Source organism: Fringilla coelebs, assembly GCF_963513975.1.
Source record: "Fringilla coelebs genome assembly, chromosome: 12".
In the NCBI taxonomy this organism is placed as follows: Eukaryota; Metazoa; Chordata; class Aves; order Passeriformes; family Fringillidae; genus Fringilla; species Fringilla coelebs.
In genome coordinates, this window is record NC_140038.1 from 19,203,891 (window position 1) to 19,222,856 (window position 18,966).

Sequence of the window (18,966 nt, forward strand, 5' to 3'; positions counted from 1 at the left end):
AATTCTCAGCACTGCACTGCATATATGGCAGAGGAGTATTATAAATGAGTTCACAGGGCTTTCAAATCTGCTCGGCTTGAACTGATCATTTCACATTTTTTCTCAGCCAGATGCAAATGGACTGAATGTTCTGCAGCTGTCATCACCTCTCTGCACAGTTAAAGGCAGTTGCCCCCGACTCAGAGTGCAATTTGCTTTTCGTGATGTACCTCCAGTGCTCTGTGCTCATAAAGGAATTCATTTGGAGGGAGCTGGCTACTGATCCTCCCTGGATGAAAAAAAGGTGCCTTGCCATGATGTCTGATTTACCATTTGTGGCAGTTCTGAAGGTTTGGAGCAATAAAACTGGCCAGCCCAGAGTAATGGTCAATGGCACACAGCTGGAGGTGCACAGCTGGCCTGACTATAAAAGGTTATTAATGGGTTTTTGTTTTAGCTTTTTTCAGATATTGCCAAAAACTGGAGAAAATTAAGTAACTTGGGATGCACCATGAACCTGGCTCTATGTGCAAAGCACTTTGTATTATAAAGAATCAAACTGGCTCCCCAGACTGCTGCTATTCATATTCTTCATTGGAATAAATTAGAAAGAGTGAATTAAAAATGCCTCTTCAGCATCATTTGTCAAGAAACAGTGGGAAGTGTCTCCTGCAGCAGTGCAAAATTCAATCCAAAGATTTTTCACTTCTCTCTTTGCATTGTTATTAGTAAAGCTGCTTTATGCCCCCAAAGCCTCTCTCACACCCAGGTGGGTATTGTGTTCATTTATCTTCCTGCCTGGAAGGCTCAAAGCAATAAAAATTGGCATTTCTTAACCACTCACAGAAATCAGAAATAATGCCAAATTTGGTGTGCCCTGTGCCCCCAGGGCAAACCAGTGAAGTCAGTGGAAATAAAAGGTGATGCTTAAAAGCTGTTGTGGTGGATACAGTGGGCTGGTTCATACTAGGAAGAGCAACTCCTACCACAGGATAGACATCTAGATGAGGAGAAACTTAAAGGGAAGAACTGCCAGGAAGAATCCAGCCCTGGCAAGGCTGCTGTAGCCAAGTGAACTGTCCTTCCCACCACTGTGGTGTGTGCAGCACACTTTGAACACGTGTTCCATGATGAGGAGAGAGCAAACTCACGAAGGCTCTGCCCTGTCAATTTGTGACAAATTACCTGAACCCCCAGGAGCACCCACTCCAAACAACTTCCTGTCTTATGATCTTTAAATACACATTTTCTCATCTCCCTTCCCTGGTCTAAACATTATCTCTCCATCTTGTATGGGTCTACACAACTGCCTTAAATTTTTGAGGAACCTGAAGCACCAGCTCTAAGAGCTGTCCTCCTTAGCATTTAATGTGTTACAAACTCTCTCAGCAAATCATGAAGTTTTATTATTTCCCACAACTCATTTTGGGTCTGTGTGTAATTTGGTTAGAGAGAAATTATCACTGCAATGTTTATAGGCCATCACTCTAAGGAAAAGAGAATTCAATCTGAAGACTCTGGCTCATGTAGCTGCAGGAGTCGAGGAGCAACTGGTACTGAAAGGCTTCCTCAGTATTTCTAAAAAGGAACCAGGTGGACCAGAAAAGCATCACGATTCTGGCAAGATAATGCTTGTAACAGGCTAGTGACAATTGGTAAGCTGATTTGCACTTCAGTGCTTTTATCAGTGATTCCTCTAAAAAAGAGCAGTTAAGCAGGCCAGACTTCCCCTCCAATCTGCTCCCCTCACAGAAGTCCCTTCCCACCTAAGCCATGCACACAAGCAAATGTGATTTTTGAGCATTCCCAGCTGTTCAGGAATAATGTCATATTTTGGGCATTCAGCACAATTCTCAGACAGTAACAGGGCCATGGAGGACTTGTAGTGAGCCTTATAAAACAGGGCTGTCCCCTCCCCTCAGGGACAGCATCCCAGCCCCCAGCATGGTGCTGCCCCAGCCTGAACCTACCACTAGAAATAGAACAAGAGAAGTTTACTCCACCTGGCACTTGCCATGTACACAGAGGTCTGTCTCATAAGGCCCACAGGGAGTTCCATCCAGGACTCTGTCTGCCACCAGCACAGGAGAATCCTTGCCCAATGGGGAGCAGAAGAGCTCACATGGCTTATCTGGGAAAAGAAATATGACAACTGCCCTTGGGAACAGCACAAACAAGGGTCTGAGGCAATGATGATGCATTCTCTACATGAGTACATTTAGATAGCTCATCTTTGAAGGAACATGAGGCTTTCAGTCTAGGTCTGTCATTTCCCCACTTTAAATATCCCTATTTAAAGGGTTACTTTGATGAGACTGGGCTTTAACAGCACAGAAAACCAACTAGTCAATACACTTTTGTGTATCTGTTTGTAAAGTGAAGATGTTTGTTACAGGGAACATTCATCAGTCTAATAAGAATGATCAAGTCATTGTGTCTCACAAAATTCAGGCTACAGCCAGTGATTTTAGAAGAACAAGTTCTCCAGACCATTTCATACCCCACTGACATCTGGTTGAATAGCAGATGAACAGCAAAGCCCAGCATAGGAAGTGTTAAAGGAATATAGGTGAGATAGGCAATCTCACCACATTTGCTGAGATGCCCCAAAGTGACATAAATTAAAATATGTCACAGGGGATCCACCTTTTTTTCAGCTCCAAACTAACTGGAACTTTTTAATGTTTAAATTCCCAACTCTCTGATTCCCAGTCTGAAGCTGGGAACTTCAGACTGGGAATTAAGTTAAGGCACTTCTCTCCCAGCATTTCAAAAAGATGAGTAAAGCATTGACAACTCTGTATGTTCTATTAAGAAGGGTAAAGGAACAGCAGGGCAGCACCAAGAACAATTAACTGTAATTAGTCTTTCAGCTGTAGCTGAAGGGGGCCTATTGCAGCCTTCCCACCAACAATGGGAGCCCTGCAGATGAGAAATTGCAGTGAGAGAACACTGAGGAATTACAGAGGGAGATGAAAAAACTCACCATCCACGATGACAGCTGTCAGGAGGCTTTTCTTCTTGTTGGTGTACCTGTCATGGGCCTGGCACTGCTGGTCCCTGAAGCTGGGCACCCCTTTGGGGCAGGGCAGGTTCTCACACACTGTGTGCTCCACGCTGGCCCCCCGGCAGTTCTTCCCACCCGGCCCCGGCCTGCAGTGGGGAACAAAACCAGGATCAGCACCAAACACCTGGAATGTTCCATCTTCCCCCTCCCACCCTTGCTTTGCCCCCTGCCTCAAACACTCCTGAGGATGGAGACACAGCAAACATCCCATCAGCACATGTCCTCCTTGCAATTAAAATGCCACAGAAGCAGCTATAACCTGCACTGTAGGCAGGGTATCCAAAAACAAACCTGTGCTGCAGATAACCTCTGAAATCCATGCCATTCCACGCATTTGTTTTTTCAACATACAGGAAAGGCCACTAATGCAACATCAGAATTAAGCACCTGCAAAACTTATCTGGTTTTATTTATAAATCCCCAGAGAAGAAGGAAAATTCAAACTCTCAGCAATAGCCTGTATTTTCTTTGCAAAATAAAACAAAATACAACAAAAAACCACAGGTGAGCATGGAATCTGGAATTCCAGGTCCCAAGCCTTGCACTTATGAGCTCAAGCCTGGGATTTCCAATACACAGTGCAATCCAAGCCCTCCCTGGGCCATGTCTGAAACAGGGACTGTGTGACATATTCTGATAGGCAGCCACCTTTCACTGTATTTATGCAAAGAGAATCCACCAACTAAGGGAACTGAAGAAATCCAAGTCCATTTATGCTGCTGTGACCCTTTTACATGACAAGAGGGGACTGGAGAAGGGATGTTCTGTTTAAGCCAATGGTTTTCTCCTCAGTCCACTGTACAACAACAGCCCAAAGCCTAGACAGGAACACAAGGCAGTACAACTCAAAAGTCTGCACGTGCAAACTGGCTTATGACACATTCCTTACAACCATGGGGAGGCAATGCATTAAATGTTCAAAGAAATTACAGAGAGGAAAAACCAAATCAAACAGTGAAGCAACTGGCTTAAAAATACTGATAGTCCCACAGGCTCAAGAATCAGCTGGCAGGAGCAGAGATTCCTGTAAAAAAAAATCTCAAGACCAAATATATACAAAATAAAAGATAAATCCCTTAGCCAGTATTTCTGGACAGTGAATAAACCAGCTGCAGAAGTGGGCTGAGGCCAGGAATTTGAAGCAAAAGAAGATCACGTGTGTATCTCCAGCCAAGAATGTATATGAACAAGAGAATTTTAAAATCAGTGTGCAGTGTTGGAAAGAGCATTTCCTGTAATTTAATGAACGATGATGAATGGATTTAGGTTTGGTCAGCACTGTAGCTGACAGCAAAGAAACCAGCTCAGTCCCCTTTTCAGGAAAATGAGCTGGTAAAAATCAAACTTGGGTATTATAGACATTCAATTGCAGCTCAGATAAGGAGAGGAATAAACAAAAATATCCTTTTCACATGATTACAGGTCAACAGCAGCAATTGTGAGCCTATCCATCATCTAGGCATGTCTTCAAAGTGACTGTGTTGCTATGCAGAATTTCAGTCCCAATTTAAAAAGAAAAGCTTTGGGTACTTCATGTGTAGAAGAAAACATAAAATGTGATATTGCAGAGATACTGCACTTGGAGGGCTGCTCCCAAGGCTGTGAAGTTATAATAAACACAACTGGGTGGCCAGCTAAATGGCACCATTGTAACCTCTTCAGGACCCCAAAATGATGAAGAGACTTTCAGATGGGCCTCAACTGACCTGAGGGATGAAGGACAACACCTACATTTCATCCTGAATCAGAAAAAATCCAAGCCCATGCAGAGAGCATGGACTTGTTTGTAGTCACTGTGCAGGAGCTAAACAGCACCCATGGCTCTCTGCATGCATGAAAACCTTCCTGCTCTTATGCAGCATATCCTGACCTACAGAGCATCTCAAGGGGCTTTGCCAACACAGCTCTGGGACACTGATCATTGTCAGCCACTGCACTGCTCCCCAAGCCCAGAGCAAGCACTCCTTCAAAACTGATCTGCAAAGCACATCGGCTCACTTTGGTCTGTAGATTCAGATCAGCCCCTCCTCATTCACTGTAGTGCTGGAGGGGAAAGACAGCATCAGTTTTTCTGCCAAACTACATCTATGTAATTCAACTGTATCCACCTTTGAACCACTGCAGTGGGAAACTTCCAAAGGTGACCCTTCAAGCCACTTCCACAGAACCACTTCAAGTCATTCCAGGATTCCAACCTGGTCATTGCAGCTTGTGAATCAGAAATTTCTCAGGGCTTCTGCCCAGTTCTGCTGCCCATTTCTCCCCTGTACTCTTGCAGCAAGGGTTGCCCAAGAGGGAAAAGGCTGCCAGCACGGCAGAAGGAGCCAGGATGGTGTGAGGACTTACGGGGGATTGTCACATTTCCGCTGCCTGAAGCGCACCCCTGTTCCGCACGTCCGGCTGCACATGCTCCACTGGCTCCACACGCTCCAGTCCCCGTCCACGTGCTCAGGGATGGGGGTTTTACTGACACACTCTCCAGCTCGGCACCACTGCAAGGCAATCACGTTAGCACAGCCTGGGAGGAAGCCCTGACCTTGCACAGGTGGACTTGAAAGGATGGCAGCGGGATTGCAACAAGTCCATGTTTAAGTTTCTAGGGATTCGAGGCTTTGGTGAGATGGCAGAAGGAGGAAGGGAGGAGGTGAAATGTAAAAATTTAAGTGTCACTCTCAACAAGCCCCTGAAGGGGGTTTTGTCATTAAAAAAACAATCACAGAACTGAGCCCCTTACTTTATAAAGCAGATAATTATCTAAGTACTAAGACTTAAAGCTCCAAGATTCACAGAAACTGAGTCCAAGAAATTATACCCCAAAGCAATGCCTTCATCAGCACTGCTCCCAGTATGTACAAAATGACTGAAGTATTTTGGACCTAACTTGGCTAAAGCCCCAAACCCCTCTGATTCTAGTAAGTTGTGCTGGCTCCTGACCAAGCAGCAAACTTGGCCTGTCCAGGATGTGACACAGTGAGCACTGCTAAGAAACCTTATGAAAGAATCACCACGACTCCTCCAGTTAGAAAAACATGGGCCTAAAAACCCTTTTTTTCAGTTTCCTTGTCATGGTTTCCAGCACCCAGGTTTTTTTTGTTGTATACATATATAAATAAATACAGCCAATTAAACCTCAAAAAGAACAGAACATCACTGAATTTGAGCTCAATTATTTTGAACTACTTGTAGAAACTATAAAGTTTTTAAGCAGCCTCTTTTTCTTTCCCCATCTTCTGCACCTCCCCAAATGTCAGACTAAATGCTCAGCACACTTTCTACCTCAAATACAACCCAGAACACGACCAGCTATGGGTTTATGGTAAATACTGAACATCTTGGAAACATTATTCCCAATGCTGGGAAACAAGAAGTGACTGCTGCTGAGCATCCTGATTACCTTGTCTGCGCCACATTCGGTGCCATCCAGAGGTGGGTCCAACTTTGTCTTACAGGATGTGTCTCCTTCCACCAGGCACCAGAGCCCAGCACACATCAAATGCTGTAATCACAAAGCAAAGAGGTGCAGTTATTACTTTTGGAGATGCCATCCATCATTGTGGGATACACTTCAAAGCTCAGGCAGTCTTTCTCAAGTGAATCCAGAGGCATCCAGTTGGTTTGGGAGCAATTATTTTTTAAGGGTTGATTTGCATTAAGTGCTGAGGCTGGAAACATGAAAGAGACTGATGGATGCCACTGACAGGAACAAAACCTACCCCAAACAAAAAGTGTGCTATTTGAACAGATTTCTTTTCACAAGAATAAATCTGGTCCATTAAAAAGGAATCCTATATGGGAGGCCGTGTTGGGTGCTTTGGAACCATGCCAAATGCTTAGATGTCCAAGATACCTAATTACTCCTATTTTAAAAAAAAAGGATACTGAAGTAACTGCAGCTGGTGGTAGCAATAACCAGCCAGCAATGCCCCTGGGGAGAAGGTGGAATGAGAAAGAGGAAAGGATGTCATGGTGTGCTGTACAGCAAAGGAGGAGCTTGGTGACAGGCAGGGTCAAAGACTGGGAATATTCTGGGGATCATTCTCCAGGGCTGCTGCTCTGCTCAGCCAGTGTGTGCTGCAGGGATCTCAGTGCTGACCAGAACTGTGACCTGCCAGATCAAAACACTTTCAGAATTTAAGAAAAAGCACCAGGAAAAGGGACCTTTGCATCGGTAACATTTTCCACAGCATCCACCATGCTTTGCATTCCATGGAAGGGGATGATTCCAACACAGTGCTACATAGCTGAGCACCAAAAGAACAACAAAGAAGAATTACATTTCTTTCCACTATTGTTCACATTTCAATGTAATGGTAAAAAGATGAGAAACCTGATTCTAGTGCCAGCTGGTCTTGTCAAGATTTATTGCACCTCATTAAATAGTTGAGTCAACACGCTTCAGCCTCATGGTTCTTCCCCAATGTAATGCAAGAGACTGTGGGTGCATGTGTGTTTTGTGTACAGGCATGTTGGTATGTCTCTATAAAACACATCATGTCTCTATAAAATAGATCTGTACAAGAGAGGGTGCAGATGAGATAAATCCCAGTCCCAGTGATGATGTAGAACATACTGAAACAAAACAGTTATCACAGCGGTATCTGCATCCTGCTCCATTTCCACATTTCTTTCTGGAAAGAGAATTTTTCACTATTTAAACCCAAAGAACATTCACAAAAACTGGAAGCAGACAACATAATTCAGCATCTGTATTAACCACAATGCAGAAAGTCATTGTCAAACAACCAACCAACCAACAGCAAATACTCCAGGGAAACCTAAATCAATGAATTTTCAAGACATTTTCTCTGAACAAATAGAGCATATGGGAAAATATCAGTCTTTAGTAATTTTGACTAAATGACTGTGACTAATTAGTGGTTTACCCACAGCTCTGAAAGTACTTAAGCACCAATTAGCCTTGAGGACATCACACAAAATTTTACTGATAGGTATAGAGAGGCAGAAGCATTGACAAGGCAGAGATTTCAGAGCTTACTGAGAAATTCATTGTTCCAACTCATAACTCCCAGATTCTCCACCCTCTGCCTTCTGGAGAGGACTAAAATCAAGAAGGACATCAATTAACCATCAATAAGCACTACAGGAAGAGCACTACAGGAATCTAGGCAATAAACCACAGTGTGTGCATATGTATGTGTGTCTTTATGCCCATATGTATACACACACATAATTGTAGGGAGATAAATAAAGGAAATACCTCTCTCAGCAACACCAACCTTTCTGAAAGCTCCCATCTTCAAGGTATGGAAAACACTGGATTTTTATAGCATCCCTGTGTTTGATTCAGAATCCTAAATGCAAAGCATATTTCAGGAAACAGTTACAGAAAAATCTGGTAATGGTGCTGAGCTCTGTCTTCTGGTGCCACATCACTGCAAAGCCCAGGCCCTCGTTAGCCTAGTCCCCTGCATTTAATAGTGTTCAGATACCCCAGCAAAGATGAAACCATCAGCTTTGGGATTTTATGTTCCCAAGATGTTTTATCATGTTAATAGCTCTGTTCAAAGAGATCATGTATCCTCCTCAGCTTCTATAGGAACCCAAACAAAACTCCCCATTAAACAGCAAAGCAGTCACAGTGACTTTTTAATGGTTAAACAGCCAGCTTTGTGGGGAAATATCCAAGTGAGAAACGCCAGGACTTGAAAGGAAGTCGTTGTATGTGAGTGGCAGCTCAGAGTTTATACTGATACAGAAGAAGCTATCAAAAGAACTGTATTAGTGCTAATTCTGCATTCAGCAACCAGCTTTCAGATGGCAGGTCCCTGCCTGCAAAGCATTCCCACAGCGTTCAAGAAGTGCCAGGGAGGATTTTTCCAATGACAGATATTTCGCACTGGAAAAATATTGATTTGTTGAAACTGTCTGTGGGGAAAGGTCATCTTTGGATCAGCTCCCAGTCTGAAATATTTCCAAGACAAAAATAAAATTTTAAAAAGTGAGATGGCTGTTGAGAAGTAGCGTTTAAAAAAAAAATTAAAAATACTTAAAAAAAAAAAGCTTTTTCAATGGAACCCTTAAAGAATTTATATAGCATAAAAAAATAAATTAGAAACTGAAATAAAATGAAATTGTTATGAAGGTGCAAATTTTAGACATTCAGAAACTCCTGGGAGCTTGGAAAGCTCGGCTGCACAGCTGTTAGGAAGCAGTCCTGGGAGAGGTCAGGATCTGGAAGCTCCCAAGTTGGGAGAGATGCGCTGGGCAGGTGAGCGGCGCTTCCGATTACAGGGATTGCAATGGCATCCATTTGACAGAGGGGCCTGACTGTGCCAGGTGTTTTCTCTCCCTCAAAGATCTCACCATCTAAACAGACTCCTGGGAGCTTGGGGATAAAGGAAGTTTTATCACTCTGTTCTAGGTGGAAAGATGAGGAACAGAAAGGGATTAAATGTCTTGCTGAAAGTCTGCTGGGAGATGAGCTGAACCAGAGCTGCTCAGAGCTCTCTGCTCAGTGTCACAGCCACAGGCTCCTGTGTCACTGCCTGTTCCAGCTGAAGCCAGGCTCTGGCTCTGGCCCTTCCCACCTTTCCCAGCTTCTCACACTTTCCCAGGATGCTGCTCCCCTTCCCTGGGACTACTCCCCCAACTCAAACCCTCAGATTATTACCTGCAAGGGGAGCTTTCAAACTTCCAAAGTATAAAGAGAATCCACTGAATAAAGATGTCCTTTCCACCATGGAACAACTCTACAGAAGCTTGTTCATTTCCTGCACAATCACTCCTTTACCTTGTCTGCATCCAAGAAACACTTATTTCTCCTGGAGATGAATTTGTTTCTACTGCCCAGTGGAAAGAGGAGCCTCTTCTTTCTAGCAGCAGAATTAAACCATCAGAAACCAATTTTTCTGTCAAAATGAGGGGAATATGAATAAGAACTTAGGAAAAGTAAATATCCTTAAGGGAAAGGAGCAAGAGACCTCATAACACACAGGCTTGCTTCTAAATAGGCTGACTTTCAAAGAAGTATTGGAACTCTCTTATTTTGCCAAGGTTAAGGCTCAGCATATTGCTAACCAGGAGAGAAAATGCATTTATGAATGGGATCATAATTAACATCTATTAGGCAAAATAAACACACAATTTACTCTTGTTTTCCTGCTCAAAGCACATTGCAAATGTTCTCAAAGTCTCACAGGATGCTTCTGAGCAGCAACTCTTTACACAAGGTGACAAAAACAATGCCCCCAATTTCTACACCATCACTGTCTTTAATTTTGGGTGCCTAAGCAACCCACAGCATTCACAAGAGAGGTGAGCAGCATTGTTTGATGGAGCTTCTTGCTGCTGAAAATGTGATGAAAAGTGTTCCAAACTCAAATCCTGTAAAACTGGAAGGCACTCTTGGAAAGGAGCCACGTTAACCCAGACAAGATAATTGTGAAACTCAGATCCATGTCTCAGTGGCCAAACTGCTGACCTGTGTCTAGAGCTGATATTCCAAGAGAGTGCCAGACAAGCAGTGGAAGACTCCCAGACTGCAAGGAAGGCACAAAAGAATAGAAACACTTTCTGTTTTTTTTTTTTTTAACTGTACATTGGGAAGCAAACAATGAAACAGGAAAACACTGTCTCTGCTTTCAGCTGTCTCTGGTGCTCTCAAGGAAAACTAAAAACCTTCCCGATCTAAAATATTTATTTGCAAACCACCAGTTTTATATAATTTTTTTTCATGTACCTGGAATTAAATTAACTGTCAAAAGAAAGAGATTGGAAAGAGAGCATTCATAAGACCACAAGCTAATTTTATGGCAAAAGATTATGCTGAATACAAACCTATCCAGTGCCTTTAGGGCACTCAAGTCACCAGCTCCCAGGGATTCACAGACATGGAAAAATCCAAGGAGGAAAGGAGAAGTTTGATGTACTTTCCTACCAACACACAACTCTCACTGAGTGAGCTCTTCAGCTTTGCTGAGCTCAGGTTTTAGCATCTTAAATGAGAGAACACAACACGAATGTGTCACATCAGTTGGAAAAATCATAGAAGTGTCTTTATATGGTCAAACCTAGAAGTAGAGGCCCATGGAATAAAGCAGTGGAACAGAGTCTTCAAATTAAATGACTGGAATTTTTTACTGTGACTTATTACCAGTGTCTAAAAGAGCTGTTCTTCGGAGTAATGTTCATTCAACAGTTCCCAGTCTACTCCTCAGGCCTTACCACCTGACTGTCAGATATAAAAAATATTGATTTGTTTTGAACAACAGGCAGAATTGTCCATTAAAAAAGAAAAATAGGAAAATTAAAAGAATGAAATCATGGATTGTGTTTCCTGGCCGTGAGAAAAGAGAAGAAAGGGACAAAAAATAAATATAGATTTGTACACACACAGTTCAGATGTGGTTGTGAAAATTATGGAGTTTCTCTTGAAGCGTTTTGCAGATGGGAAGTTCCCAGCAGCCAGTGAGAGAAGTCTGAATGCCCTTCAAGCTTGTTATACACTATTTTCAGGCCGATACTCAATCGTATTCTGGCTAATTTTGTAAAGTTTAGACTTTAGCTGTAGATGCCACATCACAAGGCTACATTAATGCTTTCTCCCTCCCCTTGTCTTAATAAGAAATGAAAACTTGCCAAGCTCAAGTGTTTAATTCTTAATAGGCTCTCTCTACTATTGTTAAGAGTTTATTATGTTTATATTCTGAAATTTCCACATTGTATTTTTATAATTTTAATTTGGTTCCCTTCTCTCTTTTTATTTTTCTTTAAACCACTGCACCAGAATGTGTTTTGACCATCTTCCAAACTGAAACACGTACAAAAATTTCTGAAGCATTCCAATAATTGTAAACTGGGCTGTGCTGCCCAGGCAGGAACTCTGCTTCTCTCTCATTCTCTCTCTCTCTTAAACAAAAAGTATTTCCACTGAAAATAAAGAGAAAAAGGTACTTTTGCAACATACAGAAGCAGTGAAATAGGACACTTCAGCTTCATTGAAACAGGCAATATGAAAATAGTCTGAATTCTGACAATCTACATGAGGAAAACTATAAACTAGAGAACAGCAATTAAGTTAATTGTTACCTTTACTTCTCAAAAAAAAAAAAAAAAAAAAAAAAAACCAGAAAAAGCAGCTAATTTTATTTTAGAATTGCCAGGCTTCTATCCTGCAAGCCTCAAGAAAAACCCAACCCATCCTCTTCCAGATTTATTAGTATTACTATGTAGACAAAGTCCCTGGTTGTACAGAAAATGACAATGCAACCTATTATTTTCAGGATAAACCAGTTTTCAATCTAATTACCACGTTCTTGTAAATATTCTATACATTACTAAATAATAGAGCTCACTATCATGGTCTGCATCTCACAAATGGCCCTGTAGAGAAAAGGCAAACAGAGGCCCATTGATTCCCATGCACAGAGCCCAAAAGGCCACTCCAGCAGACTCTTTGCAAGATCAAGACCACAGAGAGACCTACAATTGCTGAATTATACTCACCACCACACCATCAAATATGCAAACTGAAGGAGAACATTCAATCCACTTGATCATTACAATTACTAGTTTTTCTTTACTTTGTTTTTGGTTCCTCTCTTTTTCCACATTAGCCATGAAGTCTACTTTGTCTCCTCTGGCTTGCAATCAACTTTGCCCTCTTGTTCTGTAACTTGTAGATATTGGAAAATACCTACATTTGTTAAAAAACAGCCTGAACCTAAGAATAACAGTGGAGCCAGTTCTAGCTGGTTTAGTATTTCTAAAAACAGTGCTATGTCAAAATTCACATTCCCAGCTACATCTGAGTTGACAGTGTCCCTTGTCAGGAAAAAAAAAAATCTCTTGGTAGCAATGCTGATCTCTTTCCAAGTGCCACTCCAGCCTCAGCCCAGTTTTGACTCAAAACAATGTGGATGGTAACAGTTACGTAGAAATACGCAAAAATGTGTAATAAATAAGCCAAAAGGCTTAAAAAAACAAAAAGCCAAATGGATACATGAGAGAGAAATCACATTTTTTCCCCCATAAACATGATTTCAGTGCAAAAGCCTCTGTTGGTAGGCGTGCCAGCCTGAAAAATAAAGATTAAACACGCAGCATGTTTCCATGTGAGGTTTCAAATGTGTTTTGATGAATTTCTTGGGGAGAAACACCATCTCTGCACCCTGAGAGACTGAGCAGAAACCACCCGTGCTATTCCTCTTGGAATTAACACAGGGGCAGCAAAGAGTTAACTCCTGCTCTCAGGCATCATCGCCTGGCTGGGGTTGGAGCTCTCTGCTTCCTCTCTCGGAGGGGTCAAATGAATTCACAATAGTTGATTCATAGCCCAGTGTGGAGCTGAAGGACAGAGGTCAGACAGGTTGAATTGCCTGTAATTTACACAACTGCTCCCATGCTAGCCCTGGACTCACAGCAGCATTCAGCAGCCAGAGCCCTCGGGATTCTGTGTTTGGGGTGCACTGATAACGCCCTGTGTGGTGTCAGAGGTGCATTTCTGACCAGCTTTTCCTGCAATTAGCATGATGTTGCTCAGAGCTTGAGAATGACATTCATTTCTCTAAAAGCAACTTGTCTGCCTCAAAATAAAGGCCACTGTGTAACCTCTTAGGTGGGCCAAAGCTCTCCCAACACTGTGCAGTTTCCCAGCTGGAGCCAGGCAGCACGCCTGGCATGGCAGAGCACACTTGTACAGCCTGCTTGCATGGATCAGACAATGCCTGACATTTGCAATGGGAAAGATGAACAGAAAACACTTTGATCCCTTTGTGTATTCCAGGAGAGAGCTCTGTCACTTGGATATGAAGGGGGATCTACTGAAGGGTCTTGAGAGATTCATTAATCAGAGAACCATAGAATGGTTTGGGTTGGAAGGGACCTTAAAGTTCATCCAGTTCCACCCCGTGCCATGGGCAGGGACACCTTCACAATCCCAGGGGGCTCCAAGCCTGTCCAGCCTGGCCTTGCACACTTGTTCCCTGGCCTAACAGGAAGCCTGATTCACAGCTCCTTAAAGAGGTGACATGCACTAGAAAACCCTACCCAACACTGAGGTCACAAATCCTGAATTATACATCTTGGAGGTCATAGATTACAACAGACTATGGATCATGTGACTATCATAAACTCATTTTTTAGTATATTAAAATGTAGAAGGAAAGGAGAAAGGAACGTAGAGGTTTGGTGTATGTAAAGCTGAGCCTTGCTCATATGTTTTAATTTCTGTTCTGTAAATTTGGAGCAGAATAGCTGCAGGATAGCTAGTTTGGCAAACAGAGAGCTACAGTTTTCTTCTAAGGCATCTGAGTTATCCTTACAAACAAAATGGAAGAAGAATTTTGGGGATGCAATCTCAAAAATTCAGATATGGGCGAATGCTCATGGATTAACTATCTTGTTGGACTGGTGTGGGAGGCCCAGCCACTGCCAAGCATTGAGGGACCGGACTCCCTGTGAAAGCAAAGATCACATTCCTTCAAAAAACAAGGCTTTGATGCTGTTAAAGGAGAGAGCTTACTGCACAGAAATTTTCTGTGTTTCTCAAAAATGTTGAAATTTTGGAATTATCTAACCTCTCAAGTTTTCTCTAAACCAAATTACATGGCATTTTTGAATATAGGGTTTCTAGTTTGCCTGATATAATTATGCAGCTCAACTATCTCCAAAGAAATATTGTAATGTAACTCTCTTATTATATAAGAAAATAGGCAGCAGACACATGTAATCATAAAAAGATTGAGCAGGCTCATTTCCTGAAGCTTATTTCCTTTTCGTAACAAATATTTACTGTCAAATGTTTATTGCTTTTACATTTGGATTTTTTTACTACTTTATTGAATTAAAAATACCACATTACCATTGGCTAAAAGAGGAGACAGCTGTATTTGCCAATAATTTCTACAGCTAATGCCAGTGACCAGTGCCAATTTTTTTTTTGGTTCATATTTTTGTAGACAGCTTTGAGACTTATGATACAAGTATTCTGCAGATGAGGCCTGAGGAACACAAAGGTGAAATTAACACAAACTTCAGGGGTTTAAAAATCAAAAGTGATTATTTCCTCTAAAGAATTTCCTTTCCTTGCTATCAAACACCAGTTGAGAGTAGCACAACAGGATGTAAACACATGCTTAATCTAATGGCACTTAACATAACTGATCCAGAGCTTCACAGGGTGAACACTAATTCTTAATGCACATCTGTAACAGAAATAATTCTAAATAAGGGACTGCAAATTAGTTTGAATCTGCTGAAGTTCTACCAGACTTTTCATTAGGAAGCACTAATGTCCTCACAAAATATGCTTCTCTTTTGGGAGAGAGGAGAGATGGAGAAAAAGGGCACATTTTTCATTGTGTCCTAAAGTGTCAAATAATTAGACTGGTGAAAAGTCTTGGGAGACACAAACACCTGCTGTCTGTATCTCACAGAGAATGGTGCCTCTTGGCACATTATTCTGGCAAACAACAAGTCCCTGAAGTAATTCCAGACTGGACATGCAACTCCTGTGTGAGAAATGCTGACCACCTACCAGTGGGCTGACATTCTCATCAGGCACTGGAATATCCAGAAACAAAATGGTTTTTTTATCACAACAAGGGAAATAGCAAAAATCTCTTCCAAGAGCAGTCCAGCTGGGTGACACCCACACAAGTGGAAGAACTTGAGTCATGCTGGGTAGATCTGAGGTTTTCTTTACAGACCTATATTCTAACACTTTGCTTCCAGTACAGTAGTCCTGGTGGTCTGCATTTTCTTGATGGAGCTGGGAAATACAACCTGTCCAGATTCTTTTCCTATTGTTTTATATTAGCTAGTTTCCAAGTCCAAAATAAATAAAACAGCTAATGTGAAACTAAGAGCATTTTCCCAGGACTTGCATGTGTTCCACAGTTTTAGTAATTTGGCACTTAGAAACCCCAGTTATCTCTGATTATTATTTTCTTTCTTAACACTGATTTAAGATCCCAAGCTTGTTCAGAGTGGGAATGAGGGACAACTAAAAAATACAAATGGCCAGTTATCAAAAGCAAGAAACCTGTCTGCTTCTTGCCTGTCTGTACAGGAGGGGATGCTGCCAGCTGGTGCTGGTGACCCAACAGAGCTTCATGACTTTTTTTTGGATATCTCCAAGGCCACGCTGGAAGTAGACACTACCCCACTCCCTGTCTAAAGCAGGGGATAAGATCTGCTCAGAATTAAAAGATCTGATTATGTGTAATACCTTACGAAAAGCTTGCCTGTCTAAATTCCAGAGGATGAGTCCAACAGCCTCATCTCAAACACAACCTGATTCTAAAGACAGCAACAGTCAGTGTTTCCATTTTGCCAACCAACCCCACGATACCCCACACTGCACCCAAATCAAGATTAAACATCATGTTGCTTAGAAAACACACAGGATTCTGCACAGAGTTCAAGGCTTCATGAAACATGCAGACATCAATATTTCCTCAGCACAGAGTTAAGAGTCAGCTCCTAAAAACACTGCAGTGGTCTGAAGGTGAAGTCTGTGAATGCCCAGCCAGCCATCTAAGCTGACTCTGTGGAAGTAGCCAAACACTCTTGTGAGGAGAGACTTTCACCTCAGCTGAACTTCCAGGAAAACAATCTCTACAGATCATTTCAGCAAAACAATCTCAAAAGGGAACAACGTGCAAACACCAGTTTTTCTGAGTCTGCTCTGGGAGATTACCAAGGGGAAAGAAGGATGAGGCCTACGCAGGAGCGGCTGACACAGAGCTCGAGGCCGTTTGATTTTCCACCAGCACCGCTGAAACTGAGGGAAATACAGACTCCTTTTCTCCTCCCCAGGGCTTGGCAGCTTTATTTGCACCTCCCACCTTGTTTCCAGCTACCACCCTCGAGCTCTTACCTCCATATCCTTACAGAAGGTGGCGTTGGTGCCAAAAAGGATCTGGCACTGCTCGTCGGCGCTGTAGTGCATGCCGGGCAGCTTGTGAGGGAGCCGCACGGAATACTGGCTGCGCGGGTCTGTCAGCAGCAGGCAGGTGCTCACCTTGGACCTGGGCAGGGCAGGAAGGAAAAATGTCCTTAGGGAAAGCCCCTGTGAACTGCAGGGGGAGATCAGTGCTGCAGAGGAGCCCTGTCCTCTCTGTAACACCGAGTCTCGTGTGAAACTGGGGGTTTTCCCTGGAAGTCTTCTGAATCGTTGAGAGTTATGGATATAAAGGGCCTTGGGAGGTCACCCATGGTCCCAGGCCTCAAGGCAGGAGAGATGACATTCACAACATTCTGGGTTAAACTTTTGTCTAAACCAACATTTGCAACATTCTGGGTTAAACATTTGTCTAAACCCTTCCTAGAAATCTGAAGGAGACTCAATTCGGCCCTCAGGCAATCCAGCCCAAAGCTTCACTCGCCTTGAAATGACAGCTAGAGTCTTCCATCATGTCTCACCTCAATCCCCACAGCTGAATTCTGACATTTTTTCTTATCCACCACAGGCATAAAAAGAAGATTTTTCTCTTTGCCTTCACAACAATCTTTTACAAATTGGAGTATCACTGTCATATTAGGGACCAGATGCAACCAGATGAGCTCAGATGCAACTTCTTTTCCTAATTCATGCCTTTAATATGGTATTAAATATCCCATTTTTTTTCATTATTTGCCTTTCTTTCCCACCTCTAACCCCCAGAGTGGGAAATTTTCCATGCTGAACCCACTCCTAGCACAAAGCATTGTGCCAGGCTGCAGAGTTCAGATAATTCCAGTGCTTCCTGCAGTACATGAGATTTAACAAGCAGCAGGACAGAAATCCTTCCTGAACAACTGAATACAATGAGCTGAAACATGGATGCAGTGGGAAAGAAGTTTATAGTGAACTGTTTTAGACCAACACTCACTGAGGAGTGAGAAAACACATCAGAATAACCTCCAGGCAAAGTCAAGTTTCAATAAAATAAAAGCTATTTAATAACAAGACAGTGAAAGCCACAGCATAAAGCTGCAGCATCTTTAAGCAGAGTTTCTTGCAAGCCACCTACACACAGTTTCTGTCATTGCAAAATTGAAGGGCATTTCTCTAAATAAAAGGTGATATGGGATTTTTTAAAGGTGCTATCAGCACATTGACAACTGCACATAATTCTTCTGCCTCTCTTCAATCCTCAGTTTCAAGGTGCTATTGCAATGGAGACAGATTCAAATTTGCAAACCCTAATGACACATCTACACTTCTTCAAAAGGAACATTGCTAATACTTTCATTTTAAAGCAAGAGTGGATTCTTGCCTGGTAGGATTTTTGACACCCAGCACAATCCTTACTTTAGGAAGTTTTCGAGGTCGTCTCGGCTGCAGGAAGACCAGGAAAGGTCACTTGGGTTCCTGCCCTTCACCCATTCTCCAGACATGATGTGAGACCTCCCAGCACAGGGCTGATGATCATCATCGTGGCTCATCCCCATGCTGTTGGATTAGAACAATACAAGAGAAAAAACCTCTCAAGTTATGATGTGGGTTTTCATTTCCCACTGCCCTCAGCAATGACACTCTCAGCAATTAACAGCTGGACAACAGGCTGCACATACAACACACAGTCAGCCATGTACTGCCCTGGGCACCCGTTAAATAAATGAATTAGAGGCTCCTTTATTCTATCTATTGCCTTCATTTCACAAAGTGTTTGGTATTTGTGTGTTTGAAACTTTTAAATGTGCTTCTTAAGGACTTTGTTCCCAGGGTTTATGAGCAGTGAACCTGGAGAAGCGATGTAGCTCAGAGAAAGGTACCTGCTGGAATATTTACTGAAAATTTTGGATTGCTTTGCCAAATCTAGTGGATAGGATCCCTACAATTACTGAGAGGCTGAGAGAATGATCTAGAGATGGACCTACTTCGCTCTTGCAGGAGTGTGAATTTGGAATATACCGTTAGGAAAAAATTTTCTAAATTAGTGATAGTGTACAATCATCTAACTTTGAGGCTGATC

General features: G+C 42.4%; 1 protein-coding gene across 1 annotated transcript in view; it reads right to left on the reverse strand.

Moving 5' to 3' along the window:
* The window catches only part of ADAMTS17 (ADAM metallopeptidase with thrombospondin type 1 motif 17), a gene marked incomplete at its 5' end in the record, with an annotated part of 154,974 nt that overhangs the window by 59,934 nt on the left and 76,074 nt on the right, over positions 1–18,966 (reverse strand). The window contains 6 exons of the mRNA XM_084213817.1: positions 1,983–2,110; positions 2,966–3,132; positions 5,393–5,538; positions 6,441–6,542; positions 16,887–17,037; positions 18,303–18,443. Of these exons, the coding sequence (XP_084069943.1) occupies positions 1,983–2,110; positions 2,966–3,132; positions 5,393–5,538; positions 6,441–6,542; positions 16,887–17,037; positions 18,303–18,443 (835 nt within the window). The remainder of the gene's footprint in view (positions 1–1,982; positions 2,111–2,965; positions 3,133–5,392; positions 5,539–6,440; positions 6,543–16,886; positions 17,038–18,302; positions 18,444–18,966) is intronic.